The sequence below is a fragment of the Peromyscus maniculatus genome, chromosome 9 (genome assembly GCF_049852395.1).
Source record: "Peromyscus maniculatus bairdii isolate BWxNUB_F1_BW_parent chromosome 9, HU_Pman_BW_mat_3.1, whole genome shotgun sequence".
Classification (NCBI taxonomy): Eukaryota; Metazoa; Chordata; class Mammalia; order Rodentia; family Cricetidae; genus Peromyscus; species Peromyscus maniculatus.
In genome coordinates this window covers 49,349,256-49,375,046 of record NC_134860.1, presented here as the reverse complement: position 1 = coordinate 49,375,046, position 25,791 = coordinate 49,349,256, and the positions used below count along the sequence as shown (strand labels likewise).

The window sequence follows — 25,791 nt, the reverse complement described above, 5'->3', positions numbered from 1 at the left end:
ACCACTCTCCTACAATTCAGTAGTTACCACGAATTGAAAAATCATTTTTACTCGGAAGGTATATATAATCGTGGATTGTCCCGTTTGCTAAAGCTAGGAAAATGATCCAAGGTAAAGAGGTAAATGTTTTGAGTTGGGCTCCACATTCACAAACGAGGATGAATTTCAAGATCACCTTTTTTTTTTTTTTTTTTTTAATTGGCTGAAACAACCATGCTTGGGGAAAGCCAAAGAATGGTGTTGCTTTTTTATGCAACGCAGCAAAGGTACGGGCTGATAGAAAGAGTGCTGTCATAACTCGGGTCTCCCGGGGACTGGCAACAACTAGAGTTCGAACCCCTCAAGCCGTTTCTCTTCCTTCCGTCCTACCACTCCACCTCTTAAAAGCAGCCTGAATAGTTTTCCTACGCTGCCCTCCGCGTAGCTCATTCGCGAAGGTGGGCTCCGTTTCTCCGGTGTGCAGGGTGGTTTGGGGTTAGAGCGCCTTCCCTCGGCACTCGCAGCCCTGCCCTGGTGCCAGGCGAGAACTCCGCTCGCTGGCGCCGGGTCGGCCGGTCGCACACGCGGGTCCCGCTCTTTCTGCTCCCCTCCCGCCTCCTCCCGCCGCCCCGAGCGCCGAAAGGGGGCGGGTCACGTGACGGCAGCCCCGGGCGGCGGCGGGGAGACGTTCCAGGCCCCCGCCCTCCGCCCGCCCCCGCGAACCGACTCCGCACGGCGCGTCCTGTTGACTTCTCCACTCCGCCGACTTTCTCAGTTCCGCTTCCACCCCACCGAGCGAGGGACTTTTTTTTTTATTTTAAAGTCTTCGACGCTATTGGGACCCGGAAGCGGAAGGGGGTATCGTGCGGTCGGTACTTCCGGGTCACAGAGAGTGCGGGATTCCGGGCCGAGCGCGGGTGGCGGAGCTGGGACCTCGCGTGATTCTCGGAGCCCGACGGGAAGCGGCGTCCAGGGCTATGGCTGTGACTCTGGACAAAGACGCGTACTACCGGCGAGTTAAGAGACTGTACAGTAACTGGCGGGTAAGGAGCCCGGCGTCCCCGGGAGCCCCACATCCCATAATAGCCTGCTTCCCGGCGCCCTTTTCCCCTCGGCCAGGAATCTCCGGCTCCGCCGCGCTCCCGCCCGCCCCGGCAGCAGCGTCCCGCTCGCCGCGCAGCGCCGCGCCGCGCCTGCGGGGTCCGCGCGCGCCTGGCCCGCCCCGCAGCCACACCGGCCCGCCCCGGTCCCGCCAGAATTACCGTCTGCGGGAAGGAGGGGCGCGAAGGATGTGCCCGGAGCTCTTGGCGCTCGCTCTCCGCCTGTGGGCCTCTGCTGGAGTTGAGAAACGGGTGCTCCCGCGCTCCGCGGCTTCGCGTTAGGCCCCGCGTGGGTAATAGACCCAGCGCTGGAAAGCTGCGGGCCCTCAGAATGATAAGAATAAAATGACTTGGGATGCCTCGAACCTGGTTTCCCATGTCGGCAGCCTACCCGGGGCACGTGCTCAGGAAAGGGCTGGGGAAGTTCCTGGGCTTCATCAAAGATTGGGCAGCTTTCCTGTTTATCGTCGTGCATAATTAAAAACTTATTATCTTTTTGCTAGTAACTTGTTAACAAATGTTTGATTGATTGCCTGTTGTGATACTGTCTGAACGGCATAACATAGGTCTGGGCTCCGAACCTTGTGAGTGAGGGGGAAATGCAACCGATAAAAAAGAAACCCGAAAAGCTGAAAACTCTAGTTTGAGCTTTGTCGACTGTCTTACTGATTGGTCCTCTGCAGTCTGAGCTCATGCCTGTAATCCCAGGATTTTGGAGGCTGAGGCAGAAAAATCACCAGTTTCAGGCCAGCCTGAGCTTCATAGTCTCTACCAGCTAGTCGCTAAGTAATTAAGATCCTCTGCTGAAGTTGGTTGTTACCTGCCTCTCATCTGAAAAATGCCTGTGTATCTTTTAAGCAAGATGCATTACATACTGAAAATAAAGTAGATTATCTGTCACTTTACTAGAAGTCATACTAGATAAATGTCTCTATGGCAAAATTATATTTGATCAAAAAGAATTTGGGGTGCTGAGAATTGGTCCTACACCTCGTGCTTTATAGCAAGCACTATTCAGCTATATCGCCTATCCAGAAAATATTTTCCCTGATATTTTCTAATGGTCATTGCACCCTGGTATGCTACCCTGATAATCAGAAGTCCTTGTTTCCACCATCAACCCTGAGATAATATAATATACTTTTTTAAGATTTTTTTTTTATGCATATGAGTGTTTTTCCTTCATGTATGTTTGTGTATCCCGTGCATACATTGCCCGAAAGGGCCAGAAGAGGGCGTCGGATACCCTGGAATTGAAGTCAACAGAAGGTTATTTGCTGCTGCGTGGGTCCATGTAAACCCTGGTCCTCTGGAAGAGCAAGCAGTGCTCTTAACCACTGAGCATCTCTCCAGCCTCTGGGGGCGGGGCGGAGGGGGGCGGTGAGAACTATTGATGTTTTCTGTAGTCTCAGAGTTCATCAAGGTATTTTATTTTAAGGCTATTAAAAAGAACATTTCTTCATTATAATTTTTGTAACATGACCTAAATCAAGCACAGCATCTCACTTTTGAGTAGAAATGCCTAATACATTAAGCCTTTGTCTGAAAGTCATCCTTTTTAGTGGTGTCCTGGGGCTTTGTTGTAGGAAGCCCTCCCACTTCAAGCATGGTACATAAGTCTTTTAATGGCGAATTATTTGCATACAGTTTATGCATCTGCTGATATAAGTCATCAGAATACCCTACAATGTCAATGATGTGAGTATGGTTATTGTCTTGAATAGTTTTTTTTTTAATGATGTTCAGAGTAGATGTGATCCTTTTTTTCCTCTCAAATATTTTCAATCTGAATTAAGTTGAATCTACAGTTGAACTCATGGATATAGAAGGCTGATTCTGATGTCATTTTGGAGATCAGAAAATAGGCTCTGCCAGAGATTAGGGGTATAGTTCAGTGGCAGAGAATGCTTACCTAATGTGTGGGGTCCCAGGTTGGACCCTCAACACAGTGAAGTTTTCTAAAAAAGAAAGAAATCAAAAGCAGGAGACCTTCATAATGCCTAGACCTTACTATTCATATCATTTAAAAAAAAAGTGTATGGGTATGGGTGTCACTGCCCATTTTCCATAATTCTTAAAACATTTGAATCTAGTCCAGTCTTACCATTCCTATTTTCAACATTAGAGCTGCTAAGAATAGAATGTTTGCAATATCTGTCTTGTTTTTGCTTTAGGAAACCACAGGTGGTAATGATAGATCATGAAAGTGGGCTACAGCTTTGTCCAGTGGCTCTTCTGTTCACTGGGTACCTACCTGTTCAAAGACTTTAAGCCTATTCGTTGTTGTTATTATTGTTTTTAATCATTAACATGATTTATACTGCTGGGGGGGGGGCAAAAATCCTTTCTAGATTTCTGGCTGTTTTGAGGAGTACGGGCACTGGTCAAGTATCTACTAATAATTTGAGAATTATTTTATTAGAACATCTTGGGAGTAGACCTTGACTCCCCTCATTTGCCTCTTGTCTTGAAGAATTACATGAAGTTTCAGAATTGTAGCTGTTTTCAAAAGAAACACTGATTGAGTGCATTTGTTCATGTAGTTATTTGCCAGCTGTCATGCTTGGGGTAATGGTAGCTGTGACCCCAAAAAGAAAGTCTGCTGTAGTGAGAATGGATCTGCCATATTATCAGATCTTCTGTGCTGCTTTCTACCCTTTGCTGAGATTCCATTATGGGCTGTTTTTTCTTTTTCTGGATTTTCTCTGAGAGTAGTCAGCTATTTTCATGGTTTGAGAAGGTTATTTTGGGAGGGATGGGGGATATAGAGTTCCTGTATTACTTCCAGCAAAGCACTGAGTTACTTTGATTTATCTCCCCTCCTCCTACTCCCTCTTCCCCCCCCCCCCCCGCCCCCATTTGTTTTCTGTTAGGGTTCTGTGGCCTGACAGGAGGTGGTAGCACATGCTTTTAACCCCAGCATGCAGAAGGCAGATGGGCAAATCTCTGTGAGTTCGAGGCCAGTCTAATCTACAAAGAGTTCCAGGACAGTCAGGGCTGATATACAGGAAAACCTCCTTGGGGCCACGGGAGGGACTCTCAGAGATTCATGTACCTCCCCCTCCCAGAGTGCAGGATTAAAGCACTACTCCTGGCACCAACCGGTTTCTTATCAGTCTTTTATTCTAGAATTCTCAAAATTCTGTTTTACTCATTTACTTTTTAAGCCTTGCTCCCTTTTCATGCTGTTTCCTCAGCACAGGTTGCTCTTTGGGCCTGTCGAAGCGAATGATGTTACAATGCTGGGTCACCTCTACTCTTTTTTTAGTCCTTGTTTTTGTATTTATGGGTGTTTTGCATGCAGTGCCCATGGTGGCCAGAAAGAGGCACTAGATGTTCTGGAACTGGAGTTGCAGACAAATTGTAAGCTACCATGTGGGTCCTCTGCAAGAGCAACAAGTGCTCTTTTTGGCAGGAAGGGGTAAGTAAAAGCTTATGGTTTTATTGTCTTAATAACAAGATCAGCTTAGAACTGGACTGCTTGGCCGTTTTCTCTTCTTGTCTCCTCTCAGTTCAAAATGCTTGCATGTCTTTCCAGCCAGCATTCCTTAGATCTGTACTTGGGCTCAGTGCACTCAGATCTCAGCACAGTCTTCCTTATAGTTTTAGCCTTTTTATGGAAAATGAGCTTAGTCTGCCCACCGTGGCCACTCCATTCTCTGTCACTTTGTGGGGCTGGTGCTTGCTACATTTCTTGCAGAAAGTCTAGCAGATCTTAGGAATGTTTGTCATGTTTTTGTGAGTGGTATTGGCACAGAAAGTGCAACAACCACGAAGCCATCTCTCCAGCTCCCTGACCCCTGGCTTTGGTTTTTGTTTTGAGAACATTTTATCCAAAAGTTTTTAAAGAAGGGTAGGTAGAATGTAAATTTCTCAAGTCTTTTCATATTTTCAAAATGTGTTATTTTATGTGATAGATAGCTTTCTACCACTCTTAACAAAAACAATCTGAGATAACTTTTTTTGTTGTTTGTTTTTGTTTTTTCGAGACAGGGTTTCTCTGTGTAGTTTTGGTGCCTGTCCTGGATCTCACTCTGTAGCCCAGACTGGCCTTGAACTCACAGAGATCCACCTGGCTCTGCCTCCCCGAGTGCTGGGGTTAAAGGCGTGTGCCACCACCGCCCGGCTCTGAGATAACTTCTAATGAAAAAAGCTCATGTTTTCAGAGGTCTAGTCCATTGTTATGTGATCTCATTCCTTTTGACATTATGACAACTGAGTATACAACACATGACCAAAGAGGCCTTTCGTCTCACAGCACCCTGAAAATGAAAGGGGGAGGGATCGAGGTTACAGTATCTGCTTCATCGGCACCCCTTACCTAACTTCCTTCCACTAGACCCACCTCCCAAAGTGTATGTGTGAGTGTCTACATGTGTATTGTGTACCACTTGCATGCTTGGTACTCACAGGAAACAGAAGAGAAGGTCGGATCTTCTGAAACTGGAGTACCAATGGTTATGAGCCATCAAATGGCTGCTGGGAATTGGACTGTGTTCTCTGGAAGAACTGCCATTGCTCTTACTTGCTAAGCCATCTCTCCAGCCCACTTTGGATTAATGGCTCAGTGGGCAAGAGCATTCACTTTGCCAAGGTTAAGCTGGTTCCCCACCAGTCCCAGCTGAGAGCCCTATACCTAGTCAGGGCCTGAAGAAAATGATCCAAAGTTCAAAAAACTCTGTTGAGGAAGCTGTGCAGAATGTTTTAGTGACCACTGAAGTGTGGGTGTGGTGGTTTTATGTTGGAGAGATCATAGGTAAGCATGACATTGTTGGCAATAACATTTGAAGTCCTTCCAGACTTTAACATCTGATTAATATTTGATGTGTTATTTGAATATTCATAGACTGAGCAGATTTATCCAGAGAAGAAGAATTTAATAGATAGAATTCCTCGGTTGAACAGGTTGTGGTGGGGTCATGCTTTAATCCCAGCACTTAGGAGAGGCAGATGCAGGCACATCTCCATGAGTTCCAGGCCAGCCAGGGCTGCATAGTGAACTTTCTCTCTCTTTTTTAAAGGTTGAAAATAATTTTCTTCTCAGGATTTTGGAGGTACCATTTTGTCATTCAGGCTTTCAGTATTCCTTTTGGAGAAAGCCTGGTATTCTGTTTTGAAATTTTGTAGTATTGGGTGTTAGAATGTTTGAATAGTGTTTTGTCAGTAATTTTATACATTTGGGTTAAAACTGGCATTTTGTCTTTTATTTTTACTTCTTATCTGTCTTCTACTTCCAGGAACTGTATATTAACCTGATTTTTCCATCTTCAATGAGTTGCTTTTTGCTTGTGCTGTTTATTTCTAGCAGCTCTTGCCCTTATTCATAGCTCACGTGTTTACCACACCCTCCTGTATTTACAACAGCTTGTCAGTCTTGGACTGAAATTTAGTGCTGTTCAAGGAGAATGGAGCTGAAAAGCCCATCGGTCACATTGTAGCTTTTGATGAGATGCAGCACACTGCTTACATGGTTTTACATGTTTGTGGTGATTAAAAAAAAATCTACTGGGCAGAATAGTGTTTTGTCAGTAATTTTATACATTTGGGTTAAAACTGGCATTTTGTCTTTTATTTTTACTTCTTATCTGTCTTCTACTTCCAGGAACTGTATATTAACCTGATTTTTCCATCTTCAATGAGTTGCTTTTTGCTTGTGCTGTTTATTTCTAGCAGCTCTTGCCCTTATTCATAGCTCACGTGTTTACCACACCCTCCTGTATTTACAACAGCTTGTCAGTCTTGGACTGAAATTTAGTGCTGTTCAAGGAGAATGGAGCTGAAAAGCCCATCGGTCACATTGTAGCTTTTGATGAGATGCAGCACACTGCTTACATGGTTTTACATGTTTGTGGTGATTAAAAAAAAATCTACTGGGCAGCAGAGGCACATACCTTTAATCCCAGCTCTCAGGAGACGGAGGCAGGTGGATCTCTGAGTTCAAGGCTAGCCTGGTCTACAGAGACAGCCAGGGCTACACAGAGAAACCTTACCTCAAAATAAATAAAGAGCCGGGCGTTGGTGGCGCACGCCTTTAATCCCAGCACTTAGGAGGCAGAGTCAGGCGGATCTCTGTGAGTTCGAGGCCAGCCTGAGCTACCAAGTGAGCTCCAGGAAAGGCGCAAAGCTACACAGAGAAACCCTGTCTCGAAAAACCAAAAAAAAAAAAAAAATAAATAAATAAATAAAGAAAGAAAGAAAGAAAGAAAGAAAGAAAGAAAGAAAGAAAGAAAGAAAGAAAGAAAGAAAGAATCAAACAAATAAATAAATAAATCCTTATGTACTGCTAGTCCAGTGAAGTGTAGCACAATCAATAATGTTTAGTAGAAGACACTTGATGGTTGGTGATGATGTTACTGTTTGTGTATTTGTTACACTATGTTTTTAGCATTGTTTTGGTGTTTGGGGTAGGGGCAGGGACTCCTGGAACTCACAGCCATCCTCCTGCCTCTGTCTCCCAGAATGATGGAGTTATATAAGCATGCACTACCTGACCCATGACAGCTCTCAACCAACTGCAAGTCAAATTCCAAGGGATCCATTGCCCTCTTCTTGGCCTTTACAGGCGCCAGACACAAGCGTTGTGTGCAACCATAGAAGCAAACAAAGCACCCATAGTTTTTTGTTTGTTTGTTTGTTTGTTTGTTTTTTAAGTCTCAGAGACCCACATTGGTGATCATAGGTCTTGGGAAGTGGAAACAACATTAGGAGTTAAGTCATCCTTGATTACATAGGAAAGTTTAAGGCTGCCTTGAGGTGCATAAGATCCTGTCTAGAAGAGAAAAAGAAAAAAAAAAAAAACTCTGTAAAACAGTGTTTGTGTGCCTTAGTTTATTTGTGTGGGTGTTTTTCATGCACGTATGTCTGTGTACCATGTGCATACCTGGTGCCTCAGGAAACCAGAAAAGAACATTGGCTCCCCTAGAACTGGAGTTACAGATAGTTGTGGGTGTTGGGAATTGAACCTTGTCCTCTGAAAAAGCAACCGCCACTCCTAATCACTGAGCCATCTTTCCAGCACCACCACACTTCTTTTTGGTTTTTCGAGACAGAGTTTCTCTCTGTAGCCCTGGCTGTCCTGGAACTCGCTCAGTAGACCAGGCTGGCCATGAACTCAGATCCACCTGCCTCTGTCTCCTAAATGCTGGGATTAAAGACATGCTCCACCACTGCCTGGCACTGCCACACTACTTAACCGTAGCAAGAGTCTATGTTCAGTGTTTGACTTGTACCGTCTCTATACTAACTAGCTTTAGGAGAACATACTGTGATGTTCATAAACAGTGATATCACCTAGTGCTCGTCTCTCATCAATTGTACCTCTACTTGATTTCTTTCTCTTATGGAGTCTTTTAATGAAAAATTTTCAGGTCTGTCTTGTTTGCTTTCTATGGGCAATCCTCTATGGTATCTCACAAGTTTTAGAGATCTAAGAAACCAAAATGAAAGTCAAGCACATTTGTGCATACCTATAATCCAGCACTTGGGAAGCTGAGTATGAGAGTCTTGTGCCACATAGGCTACATAGTGAGACCTTATTTCAAAGAAAAAAAATAAATTGGAGTCTGTCTCTCCACATTAACAAGAAAGTGTTGAATTAACAAGAAGGCACTGAAAGCTGTGTGAAGGGGACCTCTCTGCAAAGAGTGGATTGGCTGTGTTTATTCCATAGAGAACCACCAGATGTCAGTATTTAAGTGTTTTGTTTGTTTGTTTCCAGATCAGTAAGTTTCAAAGTTGAGCATTTCTTATTTTGGCTCATCTTGTTACTTGTTTACAAGTATTGTTGTTATATAGAATGCAGAATTTTTATTTAACTTTCTAATAATTTATAACATCTCTTCTACTGGGTCTAGTATCTGAGTTGAACACTTTCAAGTACACTTAATGCTTCAGTAGGTGGTTTCTAATGAAAATTAAATTATTTTACAAAGGGATTAGATCAGGGCTCCTGAGAATTGGAGATGTCTGAACCCTGTCAGCCCTGCTCTTATCTACAGACCCCAACCCCCGTCTGTCATACTTAGTGTCTCCTGAGATTCTATGAGACCTCTTACCAATTTCTTCCCAGTGCAGTGCTTGCTAGTCATTCACTACAGGTGTACCTAAGCTCTGCGCTCATTTATTACTGCTCTTCTGAAAAACTATTGCACTCTTTGCATTATTTTTTAAATGATACTGTGCATCAGTATAAACAGAAAAAGCATGTCACTTGTCAAAAGTAGAAGTAATGTAAGTGCCATTGTTTTAACAAATTGTAGCAAATGTTAGGGACCAGCGCAAACATGTACATTCTTAGTCTGACCAAGATTAAAAGAAAACTGAAAACTATGTAACTTTTACTCTGGGTTTGAATATTTGAAGTAATACCATTTTCTTTTGAGCTTCACAGGTTTTCAGAACCAGGTTCACTGTATTTTTGCTGGTTATGTATGATGACTAATCTTGATAGCAGTAACATTACCTTTCTGCTTTGCACTGAGAGTTTTGGTTAGAGCCATTTTAGTCTTTAAGAGACATAAATACTGATACAATGATTCCTGTGAGCTAAACAATATTACAAGCACATTAACTCTTGTAATTCTCAGGACAACACTTCAGAAGATACAGATTGTAGAGTTCAGAAAGTTTAGGTCAAAATTAAGTGGGGTTGTGGTTTAAAACCCAACAGTCTGATCTTAGGAGTATTTGTTCAGTACACATACTGTTTCTCTAAATGTAGAATATACACCAGCAGCTTAATACCCATTTCTTGGAATTGCTGAAAGAAATTAGAAGGAGCATAAATTCAAGACCAATTTTAGTTACATAGTGAAATCTTGTCTTAAAATAAAATAAATCACCATTACTAATATCCTATCTGATAAAGCTTGTTGGAGACTATTAAGTCTTCTGGTTAAAAACCAGAAACCTCCCAAAAAAGCTTTCCAAATAAGTTTTTAATAAAACCTAGTATGTGTGGTTTTATTAGATTTTAACAGTTTACTAGTCATCAGGAAAATGCACATTGAAACCCTGTTCCAGTTAGGATGCAATTATCAAAAATGCAACATACCAGCAACAATGGGAGGAACAGGAAGTCTCAGATACCGTTGGTGGGACTAAATTAATGTGGCCGTCATGCAGAATGGTATCAAAGATGTGCCATATGATACTGCTGTCCCTCCTCTCGATGTGTCTGAAGGAAAGTAAAGCCGTGGGTCAGGAAGACACCTGCACTCAGGTTGGCTGCAGTGTCGCTCACAACAGCCAGAATATGCATCAGCCTACTTATCTATCCAAGAGTGAATGCATAAGAAAAATATGGTGGGGCTGGAGAGATGGCTCAGAGGTTAAGAGCACTGACTGCTCTTCCAGAGGTCCTGAGTTCAATTCCCAGCAACCACATGGTGGCTCACAACCATCTATAATGAAGTCTAGTGTCCTCTTCCGGCCTGCAGGCATACATGCAGGCAGAACACTATACATAATAAATAAATCTTTATGGAAAAAAAAAGAAAAATATGGCACATAAACAAATGGAATGTTACTTAAGACAGAATAAGCTAGGTATGGCCACACACAATAACAGTTGCCAGAGGCAGGAAGATAGTAAGTTCAAGTCTAGCTTGAGCTACACAGCATGAGTGTGTCTTTAAATGAAAATAGAGGGCTAGAGAGATGGCTTGGTGATTAAGATTGCTTGCTGCTATTTCAAAGAATTTGAGTTTGCTTTCCAGCACCCAAATCAGACAGCTTACAACTACCTGTAACTAACTCCGGAAGATCTAAATGTTTTAAAAGAAAATAATTAAATTCTGCCACAGAATTATTTGATTTAACATTATGGTAAATGAAATAAGCCATACACAGATAACATACATACTACATATCCTCTCATACAGAGGCTTAAAGGTCCACCTGAATGATGAATAGTGGCAACTTTTGGTTCAGAAAGGCAGAGGGATAAGGACAAAGGGAAGGTGGATAACAGGTACCAAAACACAGGAGGAATTTGGTCTGGTGCCCTGCAATACGGTGGGATGTTAGTCAGAATACCTGTTCATATTTTAGGAAGATATAAAAAAGAGAAGAGGTTGAAAGCTCTTTGGGGAAGCCATAATTGTCATTCTTTTGTTACTGTGGAGCTTTCTAAGAGTGGATAGTAATCAGAAGATTCGTGCATCTCAGTGTCAAACTACAAAGCTATACAGTTCGGTGTGATGCTGGACAAGAGAGCACAATTCAGTGAGCAACTGAACACAGACATGTGCAGAGAGTTCAGTAGGGGGTGGAAAGATGGCTCCATGATTTAGAACTGGCTTCTCTTGCAGATCTGTGTTCAGTTCCTAACACAACATGGCAGCTCACAACACCCTGCAACTCCAGTTTAGGGGACCTGATAACCTTCTTTTCCTGCCTTCCATGGGCACCTGGTCACACCTGGTTCATGTACATAAATTCATTCAGTCATACAAACACTCAAAGCTTTTTAAAAACATTTCAAAGTAAATAACATCTAAATGTAAGAACCAAAATTAAATGGGAAAACTTTTAAGTTTGAAATTTTTTTTTTTATGTGGGGGCAAGGGTAGTGTGCATGTCAAGAGGTCAAAGGACAATTTGTGAGTACTTGGTACACATATTGTACACATATGTGCATGTCATACACACAAATCTAAAAGTCAAATATTAAGCCTTTGTAATTCAGTAACATAAATTGTGTAACAGCCGTGTGGCGGTTGCACATGCCTTAATCCCAGCACTCGGGAGGCAGAGCCAGGCAGATCTTTGTGAGTTCCAGGCCAACCTGGTCTACGGAGCAAGATCCAGGACAGGCACCAAAACTACACACAGAAACCCTATCTCAAAAAACCAAAAACAATAAATAAATTGTGTAACAATCTAAATAGGCCTTTCACCCAAAAAAGGTACAGTTACAGGATATGTATCATTAACTACCAGGGAAAATCAAATCAACAACAGTAAGATACTAATTTATACTTAACAAAAAAGATAATGTGGGGTTGGGGATTTAGCTCAATGGTAGAGCGCTCCTGGGTTCGATCCTCAGCTCAAAAAAAAAAAATTCTGTCTCAAAAAAACAAAACAAAAAGATAATGTGTGCCACAGAGAAGGCTCAGTAAAGGTGCTCACCGCCAAGCCTAGCAACATGAGTTCCATCCTCGGAGCCCATGCACTAGAAGGAGAGAACCCTTATGCACTCTAGTAAAAAACAAAATAATACAGTTACTAGAAAGCCGTTGGGTAGTTCCTTGGAGAGTTAGAGGTGGAGTTACCATATGACCAAGCAATTCCTCTCCCAAACATTTACTCAAGATAGCTGTGTGCACACAAAGCGTTGTACATAAGTGGTTGTGGTAACATTATTTATACTAGCTCAAAAGTGGAAACAGTATGCAGAATGGCTCGTCAGGTAAAGGTACTTGCTGCACAAGCCTGGAGATCTGAGTTCAATTCCTGAATCGAACAGTGGACCACTCCTAAAAGTTGTCCTAGTTCACATGCATCCCATGTGCACTCCAGCCCACACTTGTCACACACAATAACTAAAAAAATTAAAGTAGGAATTACCAAAATGTTAAAGCAACTAACTGCTGGTTGGTTAAATAAATTGAAATATATCCACATAATGAAATATTTTTTCTCTATTCATTAAGTGTTTTCTGTGCAAGCATGAGACCTAAGTTCAGATCCTTAGCACCCAGGTAAAAGCCAGTACATCAGTGTGTCTCTGTATCCCAGTACTGAGAACGGAGAGTTTAGATAGACAGCCAACCTGGCTGAATCATTGAGCTCCAGGTTCAGAGAGACCATAGCTCAAAGAATAAGGTTGCACACGAGGGAGGGAGAAGTAGAAGGATATCTGTAAGTTTGAGACCAGCCTAGTGCACAAACTTGCAGGCCATGCCTTTAAAGTAGACTAAGGTTGAGAGCAGTTCAGGAAGACACTCACCACCTCAATCTCTGGCTTCCACACGTGCCCATACACAGCAAAGTACTGATAATATTAAAACAGATGAACCGTGAAAGCATGTTAAGTGAAAGAAATCACACACACACTACATACTAATGATAGTACTATATGAAATGTCCAGAAAAGGCAAGTCATTAGAAATAGATTAGTAATTTCCAGAAGCTGGAAAGGAAGCAAAGAGAAGTGAAAATGATTGCTAATGAGTAAAAGATCTCTTTTGGAGGAGATGAAGGTGTTCTGAAGTTTGATGGTGGTGATGTTTCCATATCTGAGTATGTGCTGAAAATGGGTGGCTTTTCTTTTGTGTGAATGTATTTCAAAGTTTTTAAAGAGGTAACTTAATAGTTGTTATCAAGCAAGCATGCATGTCAGATTTCTGATTTAGGAAAAATTGTACGTTAGGCAAAGAGTAATCTGTATTTCTGTTACTGGTATGTAAAAAATAATAAGGTTCTGGGAAGATGCACTTTTTCTGCAGGCATGAGGACCTGACTTCAAATCCTCAGCACCCACATAAAAAGGTCATCATAGACATCCATGCCTTTAACTTCAGCATTGGGGCACAGAGATAGGTGGATGCCAAGAGCTCGACGCGTGGCCAGCCTAGTCAAATTGCAGATTTCTGGTTTAGTGAGAGACCCGGTTTCAAAACAATAAGACAAATCAATAGAAGACACCCCATATCCTGCTCTAGCCTTCAGGAACACATACACAAAGAAAGTAATTAAATTATTCTCTATTTTCAGAAAGGAGAAGATGAATATGCCAGTATTGATGCCATTGTTGTATCTGTGGGTGTTGATGAAGAAATTGTGTATGCCAAGTCAACTGCCTTACAGGTAAGAGGCTTACAGCGTTTAGTTCCTGGATCTAGTATGTATCTCAGTATTAAAAGATGTGCTTAATATTTGGGAAGCTTTGTACTTGATCTCCAGCATTATCAGTTAGTCCTATCACCTGTGTTGAGGTTCTCAGTGGTACTAACTTACACGTCAGAGTCGATGTAGAATGTCTTCATTATCACATAAATTTCATTGACTTTAGCACTGAGTAGAATCTAAGGAAAAAAGGAGTTTGTGGATCAAATGTATTTAATTGCATGTAACAGTTTCCTGCTATTCCATTTTGCTCATGATAGGAAGTAGCTGCTAGAGCTTTGGTCGTTCTTTCTTTACTCTGAGCAGAAATACAGAGAAAGGAAAACTAACAACCTTCCTGTTTTAAAATGGCTTACTTGGAGTCTGACATGATACATGTACTCATTTCTTATTCACCAAGGTATAATCTATTAGCCAGCCATACTTACTGGCAGAAAGGGTCAGAAGTAGAGTCTTGCTGTGCATTCTGCCTTGATTTTAAATGAATAAAGAAAGACATGAATAGTTGTAGTCAGCTGCAGTCTCCAAGAAGATAAAATGCTCACTTTACTGGAGGTGTGCCTGTCTCTTATGCTGTGTGTTTCTGTTCTGAGCAGTGACAGGTAGCTCCCATAGCATAAGCTCTCTGGAGCTTAGCATTCATAAGGCTCTAGACACCCTTCATTGCCAGGGAAAAGGAAGTGAAACACAAATTGTTCAAATGATTTGATATTTTTTACAGTAATTTTTTGTTTTGTTTTGGGTTCGTTGTTTTTTGTTTGTTGATTTCAGAGAGACAAGGTTTTTCGGTGTAGCCCTGGCTATCCTGGATCTCTCTCTGTAGACCTGGCAGATAACTACCTGCCTCTGCCTCTCAATGATTTGATGTTTTTAACTGTGAAATATTTTAAGCACATAAAAGAAGATGGGATCATATGTCTCATACACACACACACACACACCCATGTACCATTCAGCACCTATTATTCAACCCCTGATCCAGATATTTGTATCCACATCAAAGCTACTCCATCCCAGATCTTAAAGTTAACCTGGCTATCTTATTTTATCAATAATATGTTTATCTATGATACTTTTGTTACTGTTGTTTTTTCCACAGACATGGCTCTTTGGTTATGAGCTAACTGATACAATCATGGTCTTCTGTGATGACAAAATCATCTTCATGGCCAGCAAAAAAAAGGTGGAGTTTTTGAAACAGATTGCCAATACTAAAGGAAATGAGAATGCTAATGGAGCCCCTGCCATAACACTGCTCATCAGAGAGAAGGTTAGCACCAATAAATGTTGTTACAAATGTGGGGTAGAATGTTAAGCATTGAACACAAACAAGTGCCTTGGGGACTTTTAAAAAGCATGAAAGAAGGCCAGACATGGTGGAACACACCTCTAATCCCAACACTTGGGAGACAGAGACAGGCAAAACAAACAAACAAAAGATGAGAAAAGCTGTAGCTCTAATCAGTTGGGTAAGAAGAAAAGAGCTCTGGAACTGTTAGCTTGGCAGCAGTGGACCGAGCTGTAGAGTCTAGTCAGCAACACTAACTTGATTGACCACTTTCTGAAGATACTGTTTGTTTCCATTGCAATAACTAATTAGAGCTCATACCTAACAATCCTTAAGAAAGCTTAGATGTACTCATTTTTCAGAATTTTCTGAGTATTTGAGTTTTCAGCCTTTTTCTTTTTTTTTTTTTTTTGGTTTTTTCGAGACAGGGTTTCTCTGCGTAGCTTTGCGCCTTTCCTGGAACTCACTTGGTAGCCCAGGCTGGCCTCGAACTCACAAAGATCCGCCTGGCTCTGCCTCCCGAGTGCTGGGATTAAAGGCGTGCGCCACCACGCCCGGCCAGCCTTTTTCTAAAGCACGAGAATAGTCTTGTCAAAATACCCAAAGAAAATGTCTGTCAGCATTGGCTATGTGATAATCTGCTCTGAAGAAATAGGTGTGGCTCAGAAAACATCCTTTCCGTGGTTTAGATTATTACTCTCTGCATGTTGCTAGGTAGAAAATAGAAGTCTAATTCTTCAATTAACATTTCCTTTCCTGTGGCATTGATAGAACGAAAGTAATAAAAGCAGCTTTGACAAAATGATTGAAGCCATTAAAGAAAGCAAGAATGGCAAGAAAATTGGAGTGTTCAGCAAAGACAAGTTCCCTGGAGAGTTCATGAAGAGCTGGAGTGACTGTCTCAACAAGGAGGGCTTTGACAAAGTAAGGGTCTTCGGGGAGTAGCACACTGAAAGGAGACAGGAGGGGGAGTGGGCTTCCCTCACCGTGGAGGGTTTCCATTTGGGAAAACCCATGTTCATTCACATTTCTGTTTTCCATGTCCTTTGGCTAAGTACTATTCCAGTTTAATTTTCATTCAGAAAATGAGGTATTCAGAAGCAGTGCAGCCACATTAGGTAACTCACATTAGATAGTTGAGAAAAACTTCTTATCCAGAAACAGTTTTGGGGTCATCTTTTCCCTGCCTTCCTGCCTTTCTTCCTTCAGCATTTACAGTCACCTTTAGAAGAACAAATTTTATGTTTTAAGTGGTACATTAGCTAAATGTCTCATAGAATATACGTGTGTTCTAAGAGGGATTTGTTAAATGTGAAGTGTTTAGTCAGTTCTGGAAGAGACTGAGCACGCTGAGTAGATGGCATTGCTGCGCTTGTGTTGAGCAGTGGGGTTGCATTAGCGCTTCATACTGCCTGCAGGTAGACATCAGTGCTGTTGTGGCGTACACCATTGCTGTGAAGGAGGATGGTGAGCTCACCTTGATGAAGAAAGCAGCCAGCATCACCTCTGAGGTCTTCAACAAGTTTTTCAAGGAAAGGGTCATGGAAATAGTGGATGCAGATGAGGTAATGGAAATTGTGTGGATGAAGCAGTACCAAGTCCCTGCTCAGCTTGTAGCACATTTTCAGTTGTTTTGTTTTTTACTTCGTTTGAAGTTAGTAACTATGCTATCTCTCCTTCAAAGTAAGTAAACATGTACTATGTTTTATTGAAGCTGTAATTTTGCTGGAGAGACTTAGAAAGCTATGAATTCCATATAAGCTCCACATTTCTTTATTTTTTTTTTATTTTGTTTTGTTTTATTTTATTTTGATTTTTCAAGACAGGGTTTCTCTGTGAAACAGTCCTGACTGTTCTAGAACTCACTCTGTAGACCAGGCTGGCCTCAAACTCACAGAGATCCACCTGCCTCTGCCTCTGCCTTCTGAGTGCTAGGATTAAAGGCGTGTGCTGCCGCCACCACCCATGCCTTCAGATGACACATTAAAAAAAAATCATGCACTTCGCCGAGCGGTGGTGGCGCACGCCTTTAATCCCAGCACTTGGGAGGCAGAGCCAGGCGGATCTCTGTGAGTTCGAGGCCAGCCTGGGCTACCGAGTGAGTTCCAGGAAAGGTGCAAAGCTACACAGAGAAACCCTGTCTCGAAAAACCAAAAAAAAAAAAAATCATGCACTTCTGAAGCATGCTACCCTTTAGTGAGTGTTACTGTATTTCTGCATACTTTAGAAAGTTCGACATAGCAAATTGGCAGAGTCTGTGGAAAAGGCCATCGAAGAGAAAAAATACCTAGCCGGGGCAGACCCTTCTACTGTGGAAATGTGTTACCCTCCTATCATTCAGAGTGGTGGCAACTATAATCTCAAATTCAGTGTAGTGAGGTAAGTATGGAAACTTCATAATATAATGACCAGAGCATTTTAACCTGTTGTTTACTTTTCCAAAAAGTCAAAAGAGACAGAATAACTAATCTGCTTTACATTTAATCTTACCATGTATATGTGTATTTCATTACTTCTTACATTAGCATTTGATAATAAACATTTTTGTCCTAATTATTAAATATGCTAGAAAAGAGGACTGGAGAGATAGTTCAGTAGTTAAGAGCATGTATTGCTGCTCTGTCTTGAGGACCAGAGTTGAAATACCACCACCCACATCAGACAGCTCACAAACACCTCTACCAGCTCCAAGGTTCAGGCGCCTCCTGTGTAGCTTTGAAGACTGTTCTGAACTCACTCTGTAAACCAGGCTGGCCTCAAACTCACAGAGATCCACCTGCCTCTGCCTCCTGAATGCTGGTATTAAAGGCATGTGCCACCACTGCCCAGCGCTTCTTTAATTTTAAGACATACTGTAAGAGCCAATAAGGGACTGACTGGGGCTGTAACTCAGCAATAGAGCACTGGCTTAGGGATGTCCAAAGGCCTGAAATTTGAGTCCCAACACCACCAAACACAAATATACACAGAGACAAAAATTATAACTCAACAGTTCATGGAGGACCAGAATGTAAGTAACTTCCTAACACCCATAATTTGTACTATCTTTCCATTTTTATAGTGCAATTATCATCTCTCTCTGAATTTTTATCCTAAAAGTTTTGCTCATTTATCTTTACTTTAAGTGGTATGTTTAGGAGTGGGGGGATTTTACATCTTTATTCCTTTGGAATTTGGGATGTATCAAGGACAAGCAGTGATTGTGGATGTCGTGTGCCAGTGATACTTTGCTGGACTTGGTGATAAAATGCTTTCTTTCTTTGGTCTCTAGTGATAAAAATCATATGCATTTTGGGGCCATTACATGCGCCATGGGCATTCGCTTCAAATCTTACTGCTCCAACCTTGTTCGCACCCTGATGGTTGACCCTACTCAGGAAGTTCAAGAAAACTACAACTTTTTACTCCAGCTTCAAGAGGAGTTGCTAAAGGAGTTAAGACATGGTAAGATTCCAAAGAAAAGAAGGTTTGGGTCCTGATACTGGTGTGTCATGGTCCCCCTTAGTTAGTGATTCTGAGAGATGATTTTCAGGGCTGAGGATGTAGCTTGGGGATCAAGAGCACTTGCCTAGCACTTGCAGGGCCTGGATTTCATCCCTACTAACACCAAGGAGACCAGCTGTAGTCCCCAGTACCACAGAAGAAACAAATGGTTATGTGCTTTCTTTTTAAAAATTCTCATTCCTAATTCCCTTCATGACAGATACTCCTCTTTTCACACTTTGAGAAACGCTACTTTAAGGGATGTGTATGTAAAAGCAGTTTAATTACATGATGTCATTTTGTTGTTGTCGTCCTCTGAAAAATACTTGATGTCTCTTTTCTATCTTACTAGGTGTGAAGATATGTGATGTGTATAACTCTGTCATGGATGTGGTTAAGAAACAGAAGCCAGAACTGCTGAACAAAATTACGAAAAACCTAGGGTGTGTTGCAGTGTGTTGTGCCTCTTGACTCAGTTTCATGACTAGCATTCAATCTGTATTATTTTACTGGTTTCGCCAATATTTGGGAGTGTTTGATTTTTGTGTTTTGAGATGGGGTTTTCTGCAATAACTCAGGCTGACCTCCCAACTCTATATAGCCCACACTGACCTTGAATTTCAGACCCTCCTGCCAGCCTGAGTTACACAAAACTTGTCATGTACTGGGATTGCAGGCACGTGCCATCCCAATTGTCTCACCAGTATCTTGCACTAATGTGTTTATGTGTGCCAAACAAATGTTACCAGAGAGAGAAAACAATTAATGGCTCCAGGATGTCCTGCTGTATTTATCTTGAACTTAATACGGTGTTTGTCAAAAAATGTATTTTACCATTGAACAATGAGTCAGAAATGCTGGATAAAATGTTACAGAGAACTCATATATAGGGAACAAGTTCTAGGTACTCTCCTTACTATTTGGTTTCGTTCTGGACTTAGGATCATAACAAGTCCTATTATTTTTGTTAGCAATATTCTACTGAAAAACTGCCTCTCAGTTTAGTCTCTTCTATATTATTTATAGAAAAACTCCCAATTTGATTTCATGGTATAGTAAATTTTAATTTTACTTTAAAAGCTAAAAATACTAGTATATGCTTTTGGTTTTTTTGGTTTTTTGAGACAGGGTTTCTCTGTGTAGCTTTGCGCCTTTCCTGGATCTCACTCAGTAGCCCAGACTGGCCTCGAACTCACAGAAATCCAACTGGCTCTACCTTCCGAGTGCTGGGTAAAGGCGTGCGCCACCCCCGCCCGGCTACTAGTGTATGTTAATATTAAATCTTTATAAATGTTTCATGAAGTGATTGGGGAGCTTTTGAGAATTTTTTTCACATTGATTTGTGTATTGTGGAGGAGAATGTGGGTGTGCAGTGGTTGCATGTGGAGATCAGAGAACAAATCTTGAAGCAGGTCTTTCCTCAGCGTGGTGCACACTTACCAGTACGCCATCTCACAGGGCCTGGGAGGTTTTTGTTTGTTTGTTTGGTTTTGTTTGTTTGTTTTTTTGTTTTTTCGAGACAGGGTTTCTCTGTGTAGCTTTGCGCCTTTCCTGGTACTCACTTGGTAGCCCAGGCTGGCCTCAAACTCACAGAGATCTGCCTGGCTCTGCCTCCCAAGTGCTGGGATTAAAGGCGTGTGCCACCACTGCCCGGCTGAGTTATTTTTTAATATGGGATCATATAACATTTAAAGGCCTAAAACTTTTCTTTGTATTTTTCTTTTCTTTTTTGCTTTGTTTTATTAGACCAATCTGTAGCCCAGACTAACCTTGAAACCATGGTGATTGATGTTCCTACCTCAGCTTCCTGTTTGGACCATGAGCCATGACTCACACACACACACTTCTTTTTGATAGATCATGAAGGGCAAATCACTTCCCTATGTTGGCCTGCTTTATCTGAAAGTTGTAATCACAGTTTGGCTCTATTACTGATGTTTTAACCTGCTGCTTGTATTTCTCTTTCTTTGTTTTCAGATTTGGGATGGGAATTGAATTCCGTGAAGGCTCTCTAGTAATCAATAGTAAAAATCAGTATAAGCTAAAGAAAGGTAATTTTCATATGCATGCTATAAGAAAATAATTTTTTGAGTGATGCCCTGTCATTCCTTTTCTGTATAAATCTTTCTTTTTTGCACCCTTCTGTAGCTACTAACTGGTTGCTATTTTATTATTTTAGGAATGGTTTTCAGCATCAACCTGGGATTTTCAGACCTGACCAACAAAGATGGGAAAAAACCAGAAGAGAAAACCTATGCCCTGTTCATTGGTGACACCGTGCTTGTAGATGAGGTGTGCTACCTCTTAAACTTTCAGTGTTGGTGAACTAATCTTTGAAGTCTGTTATGGACTCTGGTGCTTGTGGTCTTTATTAATGGTTGCTAACTAGTGAAGTCCATTACCTAGACTAGATAGAACGGTTAGGAATAAAGACTCTCTCTGGCCAGGCCATGAGTACTTTAAATCAGGAACTAATTCTATTATTTCACGTTCATTTGTATGTGTGTATGTGACTTGGAATGTTTGCATATATGTGTGTACAAATGGACCCACAGAGACCAGAAAGGAGCATTGGGTATCCTCACCATTCCCTATGTATTCCTTTGGGGCAGTGTTTCTCCCTGAATCTAGAACTCAAGTTTTGGTGGTGAGGCTTAGTAACAAAAATTCCCTGGAATCCTCCTATCTCACTCAGAGCTGGGGTTACAGCTATGTATGATCACACCCAGCTTTTTTGTGGGTTCCTCATTAGTAAGTGTTCTCTTCCCGTGGCTAGCCATCTCCAAGTGTGTGTATGTATATGAGTGCCTATGGAGGCCAGAGGCCTTTGAACCCCTGAAGCTGGAGTTGCAGACAGTTGTGGGTTGCCCCACATGTGTGCTGAGAACTGAGTTGAGGTCTTTCCTATGTAATAACAATATGCACTCTTAGCCACTGAGCCATCTCTCCAGTCCAGAATTGGTTATAAGTGATGATAGTTTGTTCCATTGTTTGTACTAGAAGCTAAGAACCTATGTGTATGATCACATCTTTTGATCTTTATAATATCTGTATAAAGAAGGCAGTTTTATTATTCCCATATACAAATAAAGAGGCTTAAAAAAAGAAAACACAAATGCTACAGAGCTAGTAAAGCCAGATTTCAAGTAAACCATTGCTCAAATTGTATGTTCTAAAGAGAAACTGGGAGAGTAAAAACAATTTTTTTTAAGCAATTTAGAATCTGGAAAGTTCATGATATTGCCCAGATACATGGTAAGCTAAAAGCAAGTGTTCGCTTCAAGTTGAAGGTCTAAATTCTCCTTTTGTTCTAGGATGGCCCAGCCACTGTTCTTACTTCTGTAAAAAAGAAAGTAAAGAATGTGGGGATTTTCCTAAAGGTGAGAAAGCTCTAAGTGCTTGTTACAGGAATCTGAGTACAGTGGGAAAGTTAAGCAACTTTGGTTTTTTAAAAAAACAGTAAACGGTGTTATACTTTATTCCCACAGAATGAGGATGATGAAGAGGAGGAGGAAGAGAAAGATGAGGCAGAGGACCTTTTGGGAAGAGGCTCTAGGGCAGCGTTACTGACAGAAAGAACCCGGGTAAGTTGACTGCTGGAAACCAGATGGGCCTTCCCATGCTAATTAATCTGTAATCCCAACACTCAAGAGGCTGAGGCAGAGAAGTACCAGTTTCATTCCTGCTAGGGAATAATAATAATAATAATAATAATAATAATAATAATAATAATAATAATAATGCTAACCACAGAGGTGTCAGGAGACTGACAAAACAGTGGTGTCCTGTCAAGTGCTCCACGTGTCCTGTGACTTGATTCTCACTTTGCTAGAATGAAATGACCGCAGAAGAGAAGCGGAGAGCACATCAGAAGGAACTGGCAGCCCAGCTCAACGAGGAAGCCAAGAGGAGGCTGACGGAGCAGAAAGGGGAACAGCAGATTCAGAAGTAGGAATCCACACTGAGTGAGACTGTTGTCTAGAGATCTGTGACTGTAGAGATTGCTCAGTTACCTTTTTTTTTTTTTTTAAATGCCACTCCAGAGCTCGCAAATCTAATGTGTCCTACAAAAACCCATCTCTGATGCCTAAGGAACCACATATTCGGGAAATGAAGATCTACATTGATAAAAAATATGAGACTGTGATAATGCCCGTATTTGGCATTGCCACACCCTTCCATATTGCCACAATCAAGGTACCAGTCACCTGTCAAGTTTCTAAGATTCCAGTTGTATGTATTTACTAATTTCTGCTCTCCTCCCGTTCTGAACTTCATCCTACACTTCAATGGGCTGTTTTCTGCCTCTCCTTTATCTCCTGTTCTTTTTCCTTTCCAGTTTTCACTTTGTAGGAAATTAAATTAGTCTAGAAAGATAGTTTGCCAGTTACTTGCTTTTATTAATTTGTGTTGTATATGTGTATGTTTTTGTGGGGGCATATAGGTGCATGTGCCATAGGTCAGTGTCAAGTGTCTTAACTGCATAGCTCTCTCTACCTTATGTTTTGAGACAGGGTCTTTCATTGAGCTCTAAGCTGGATGATTGGCTGAAGTAGCTGGCCACCAAGCTCTGGAAACCCACCTGTCTCTGCCTGCCCTTAGCCCTAGGATTATAGCTGTCCATACCACACTTGGATTTTATGTGGGTGCTGGGGATCCAAACCTGGGTCATCGTGTTTGTGCAGCAAGCATTTACCACCTGAGCATCTCCTGTAGCCCCTAGGATTTGTGTGTTTCTTTGATTTGTAACCATTGTTTAACATTAAAATGTATCCCTGTTATAAGATACGTTTATAATTAGGTTATTTATTTACTCACCTATTTTATTTATTTTTGAGAGGCAGTCACTTAATCATGTGAAAAACACTGCTTAATGTTCCTATCTCAATTTTGGTTCCATTTCATAGGTTTGACTCAAAAGAGCAGCAAAATTCAGACTTTTTCTTCTGCAGCTAGGAATTGAACCAGGACCATGTACACTTTAGATAAATGCTCTGCCACTGTGCTTCATTCTCAGCCCCTTACACTCTTCTCTGCTAATGTCAATTTAACCTCTCTATAGTCTGGCAACAAACCTAACTTTTCTCTCTTTCTTTGAACAGAACATAAGTATGTCTGTGGAAGGAGATTACACTTACTTGCGAATCAACTTCTATTGTCCAGGCAGTGCTCTGGGCAGGAATGAGGGCAACATCTTTCCTAACCCTGAAGCCACTTTTGTCAAGGAAATGTGAGTCCCCAGCAAACAGCTGTCCCCAACCCTTGCCAGTGGAGCAGTGATCTCAGGTGTTCATTGTTTGCTGCATCTTTCCTCCTTTAAGAAGCCACTGCAAGGCCTGGTGGTACTTGTTTAGGTTTACATGATAACTTTGTAATAGTTTAAGTATGGATCCTAGTTTAGAATCCTCATAAGCAATTTTATATTCACGGTACACATTTTGCAGTGAATCCTCGGGTAAAAAATATGTGTGGGCCAACTATGGTGCTCCAGTACAGCTTGAAACCCACATTCAAGAGGACCTGCCTCAAAAAAAAACCAATGAAAGAGGAAGAAGAAAGAAAGTGTGCTACATTAAATCTGTTTTCTGTTCCTTCGTGGAGTGGGATGGAATATTAGGAGATACTATGTCAAATTTGAAAAAATATCAGTGTGATTTCCCTTCTCCAGTGCATTAGCTGTTGATATTTTCCATTTTAAAGACTTTTTTTTTTCCTGATTTCCAGCTATTCTCATATTTAGTGGTAGTTTTTTTGTTTGTTTGTTTGTTAATAAAAAAACATTAAGCCATCTGGGCATGTTGGGAGCAGGGAGGTGCAGCTGGAGGATCAGGAGTTCAAGGCCAGCCTTTGAACATAACAAGGTCAAAGCCAGCTTGGGCTATATGAAATTGTCTTTAAAGATTGTCTTAGGGAGAGAGTTGGTAGAGTGGTTGTCATGCAAGCCTAAGGACCTAAGTTCAGCTCTCCCAGGACCCAGGTACTAAACACCAAAAGAACAGGTGCAGCAGCTTGAGTCTGTAGTTCCAGGTAAAGACAAGGGGGACCCCTGATCTTGCTAACCAGCCCATCTATAGGGATCTCTGAAAGAGCCTCTCAAAAAGGTAGAGAGAGGTTAAGAAAGACATTCAGCGTTGACCTCTGGCTTCCACACAAGCACACACATCAGCATGTACACACAATAGAAAGATTAACCACTTACAGATTATAGTGATGGGTTCAGGTTGCCTATCCTAATATCTAAAAAAATGGTCCTTCTGTAGTACATACCGAGCTTCAAATATGAAAGCACCTGGAGAACAGACTGTACCAGCCTTAAATCTTCAGAATGCGTTTCGAATTATAAAAGAAGTACAAAAACGTTACAAGACCCGAGAAGCTGAAGAGAAAGAAAAAGAGGTGAGCCTGAACACAAGCACCTGCATGCAGGTGTTTGGGAGTCCATGTGAGGATGCATACACACTCACAGTGTTCTGTAACACTTAGGGAATTGTGAAACAAGATTCACTGGTGATCAACCTAAACCGGAGTAACCCAAAACTGAAAGATCTGTACATTCGTCCAAACATTGCTCAAAAGAGAATGCAAGGCTCCCTGGAGGCTCACGTCAATGGTATGTATGAATGACCTCTCCTGTGCCAGGACTATAGCTTCAGAGAATACAGGATGCCAGAGAAGTGCTGGGAGGAACCCACATTACAAGACAGCCTGGATGAATGGGAACTTGATGTGTGGTGCTTCCTCTGACCTTTTCAACTAAGTTCCCTGTCTTTGACCTAACCTAAGATACTACTTGACACGTGGTGACCTCGTTCTTTGTCCCAGGTTTCCGCTTCACGTCTGTTCGAGGAGACAAAGTGGATATTCTGTACAATAATATTAAGCACGCTTTGTTCCAGCCCTGTGACGGGGAGATGATTATTGTCTTGCACTTTCACCTCAAGGTACACTCTTCTACCTAAGCTAGCTGTGATTAAAGCTCTCAGCAAAAGCTTAATATTCTTTTGGTTTTGTTTTGTTTTTTTAAGTTTTTTATTTATTTTATGTATATATGAGTGCTCTATCTGCTTGTATAACCTTATGCCAGAAAAG

General features: G+C 41.6%; 1 protein-coding gene across 1 annotated transcript in view; it reads left to right on the top strand.

The window, feature by feature from the left end:
- The first annotated feature begins 602 nt into the window (after positions 1-602).
- Positions 603-25,791, top strand: part of Supt16h (SPT16 homolog, facilitates chromatin remodeling subunit) — a 37,460-nt gene continuing 12,271 nt past the window's right edge. Inside the window, exons 1-18 of the mRNA XM_006993401.4 lie at positions 603-1,022; positions 13,800-13,892; positions 15,031-15,201; positions 15,991-16,143; positions 16,638-16,784; positions 17,447-17,598; positions 18,491-18,663; positions 19,055-19,145; positions 20,680-20,753; positions 20,882-20,994; positions 22,017-22,082; positions 22,191-22,286; positions 22,535-22,650; positions 22,746-22,899; positions 23,805-23,932; positions 24,963-25,098; positions 25,186-25,312; positions 25,525-25,643. Coding sequence (XP_006993463.1) covers positions 957-1,022; positions 13,800-13,892; positions 15,031-15,201; positions 15,991-16,143; positions 16,638-16,784; positions 17,447-17,598; positions 18,491-18,663; positions 19,055-19,145; positions 20,680-20,753; positions 20,882-20,994; positions 22,017-22,082; positions 22,191-22,286; positions 22,535-22,650; positions 22,746-22,899; positions 23,805-23,932; positions 24,963-25,098; positions 25,186-25,312; positions 25,525-25,643 — 2,175 coding nt within the window. The 5' untranslated portion in view covers positions 603-956. The remainder of the gene's footprint in view (positions 1,023-13,799; positions 13,893-15,030; positions 15,202-15,990; positions 16,144-16,637; positions 16,785-17,446; positions 17,599-18,490; positions 18,664-19,054; positions 19,146-20,679; positions 20,754-20,881; positions 20,995-22,016; positions 22,083-22,190; positions 22,287-22,534; positions 22,651-22,745; positions 22,900-23,804; positions 23,933-24,962; positions 25,099-25,185; positions 25,313-25,524; positions 25,644-25,791) is intronic.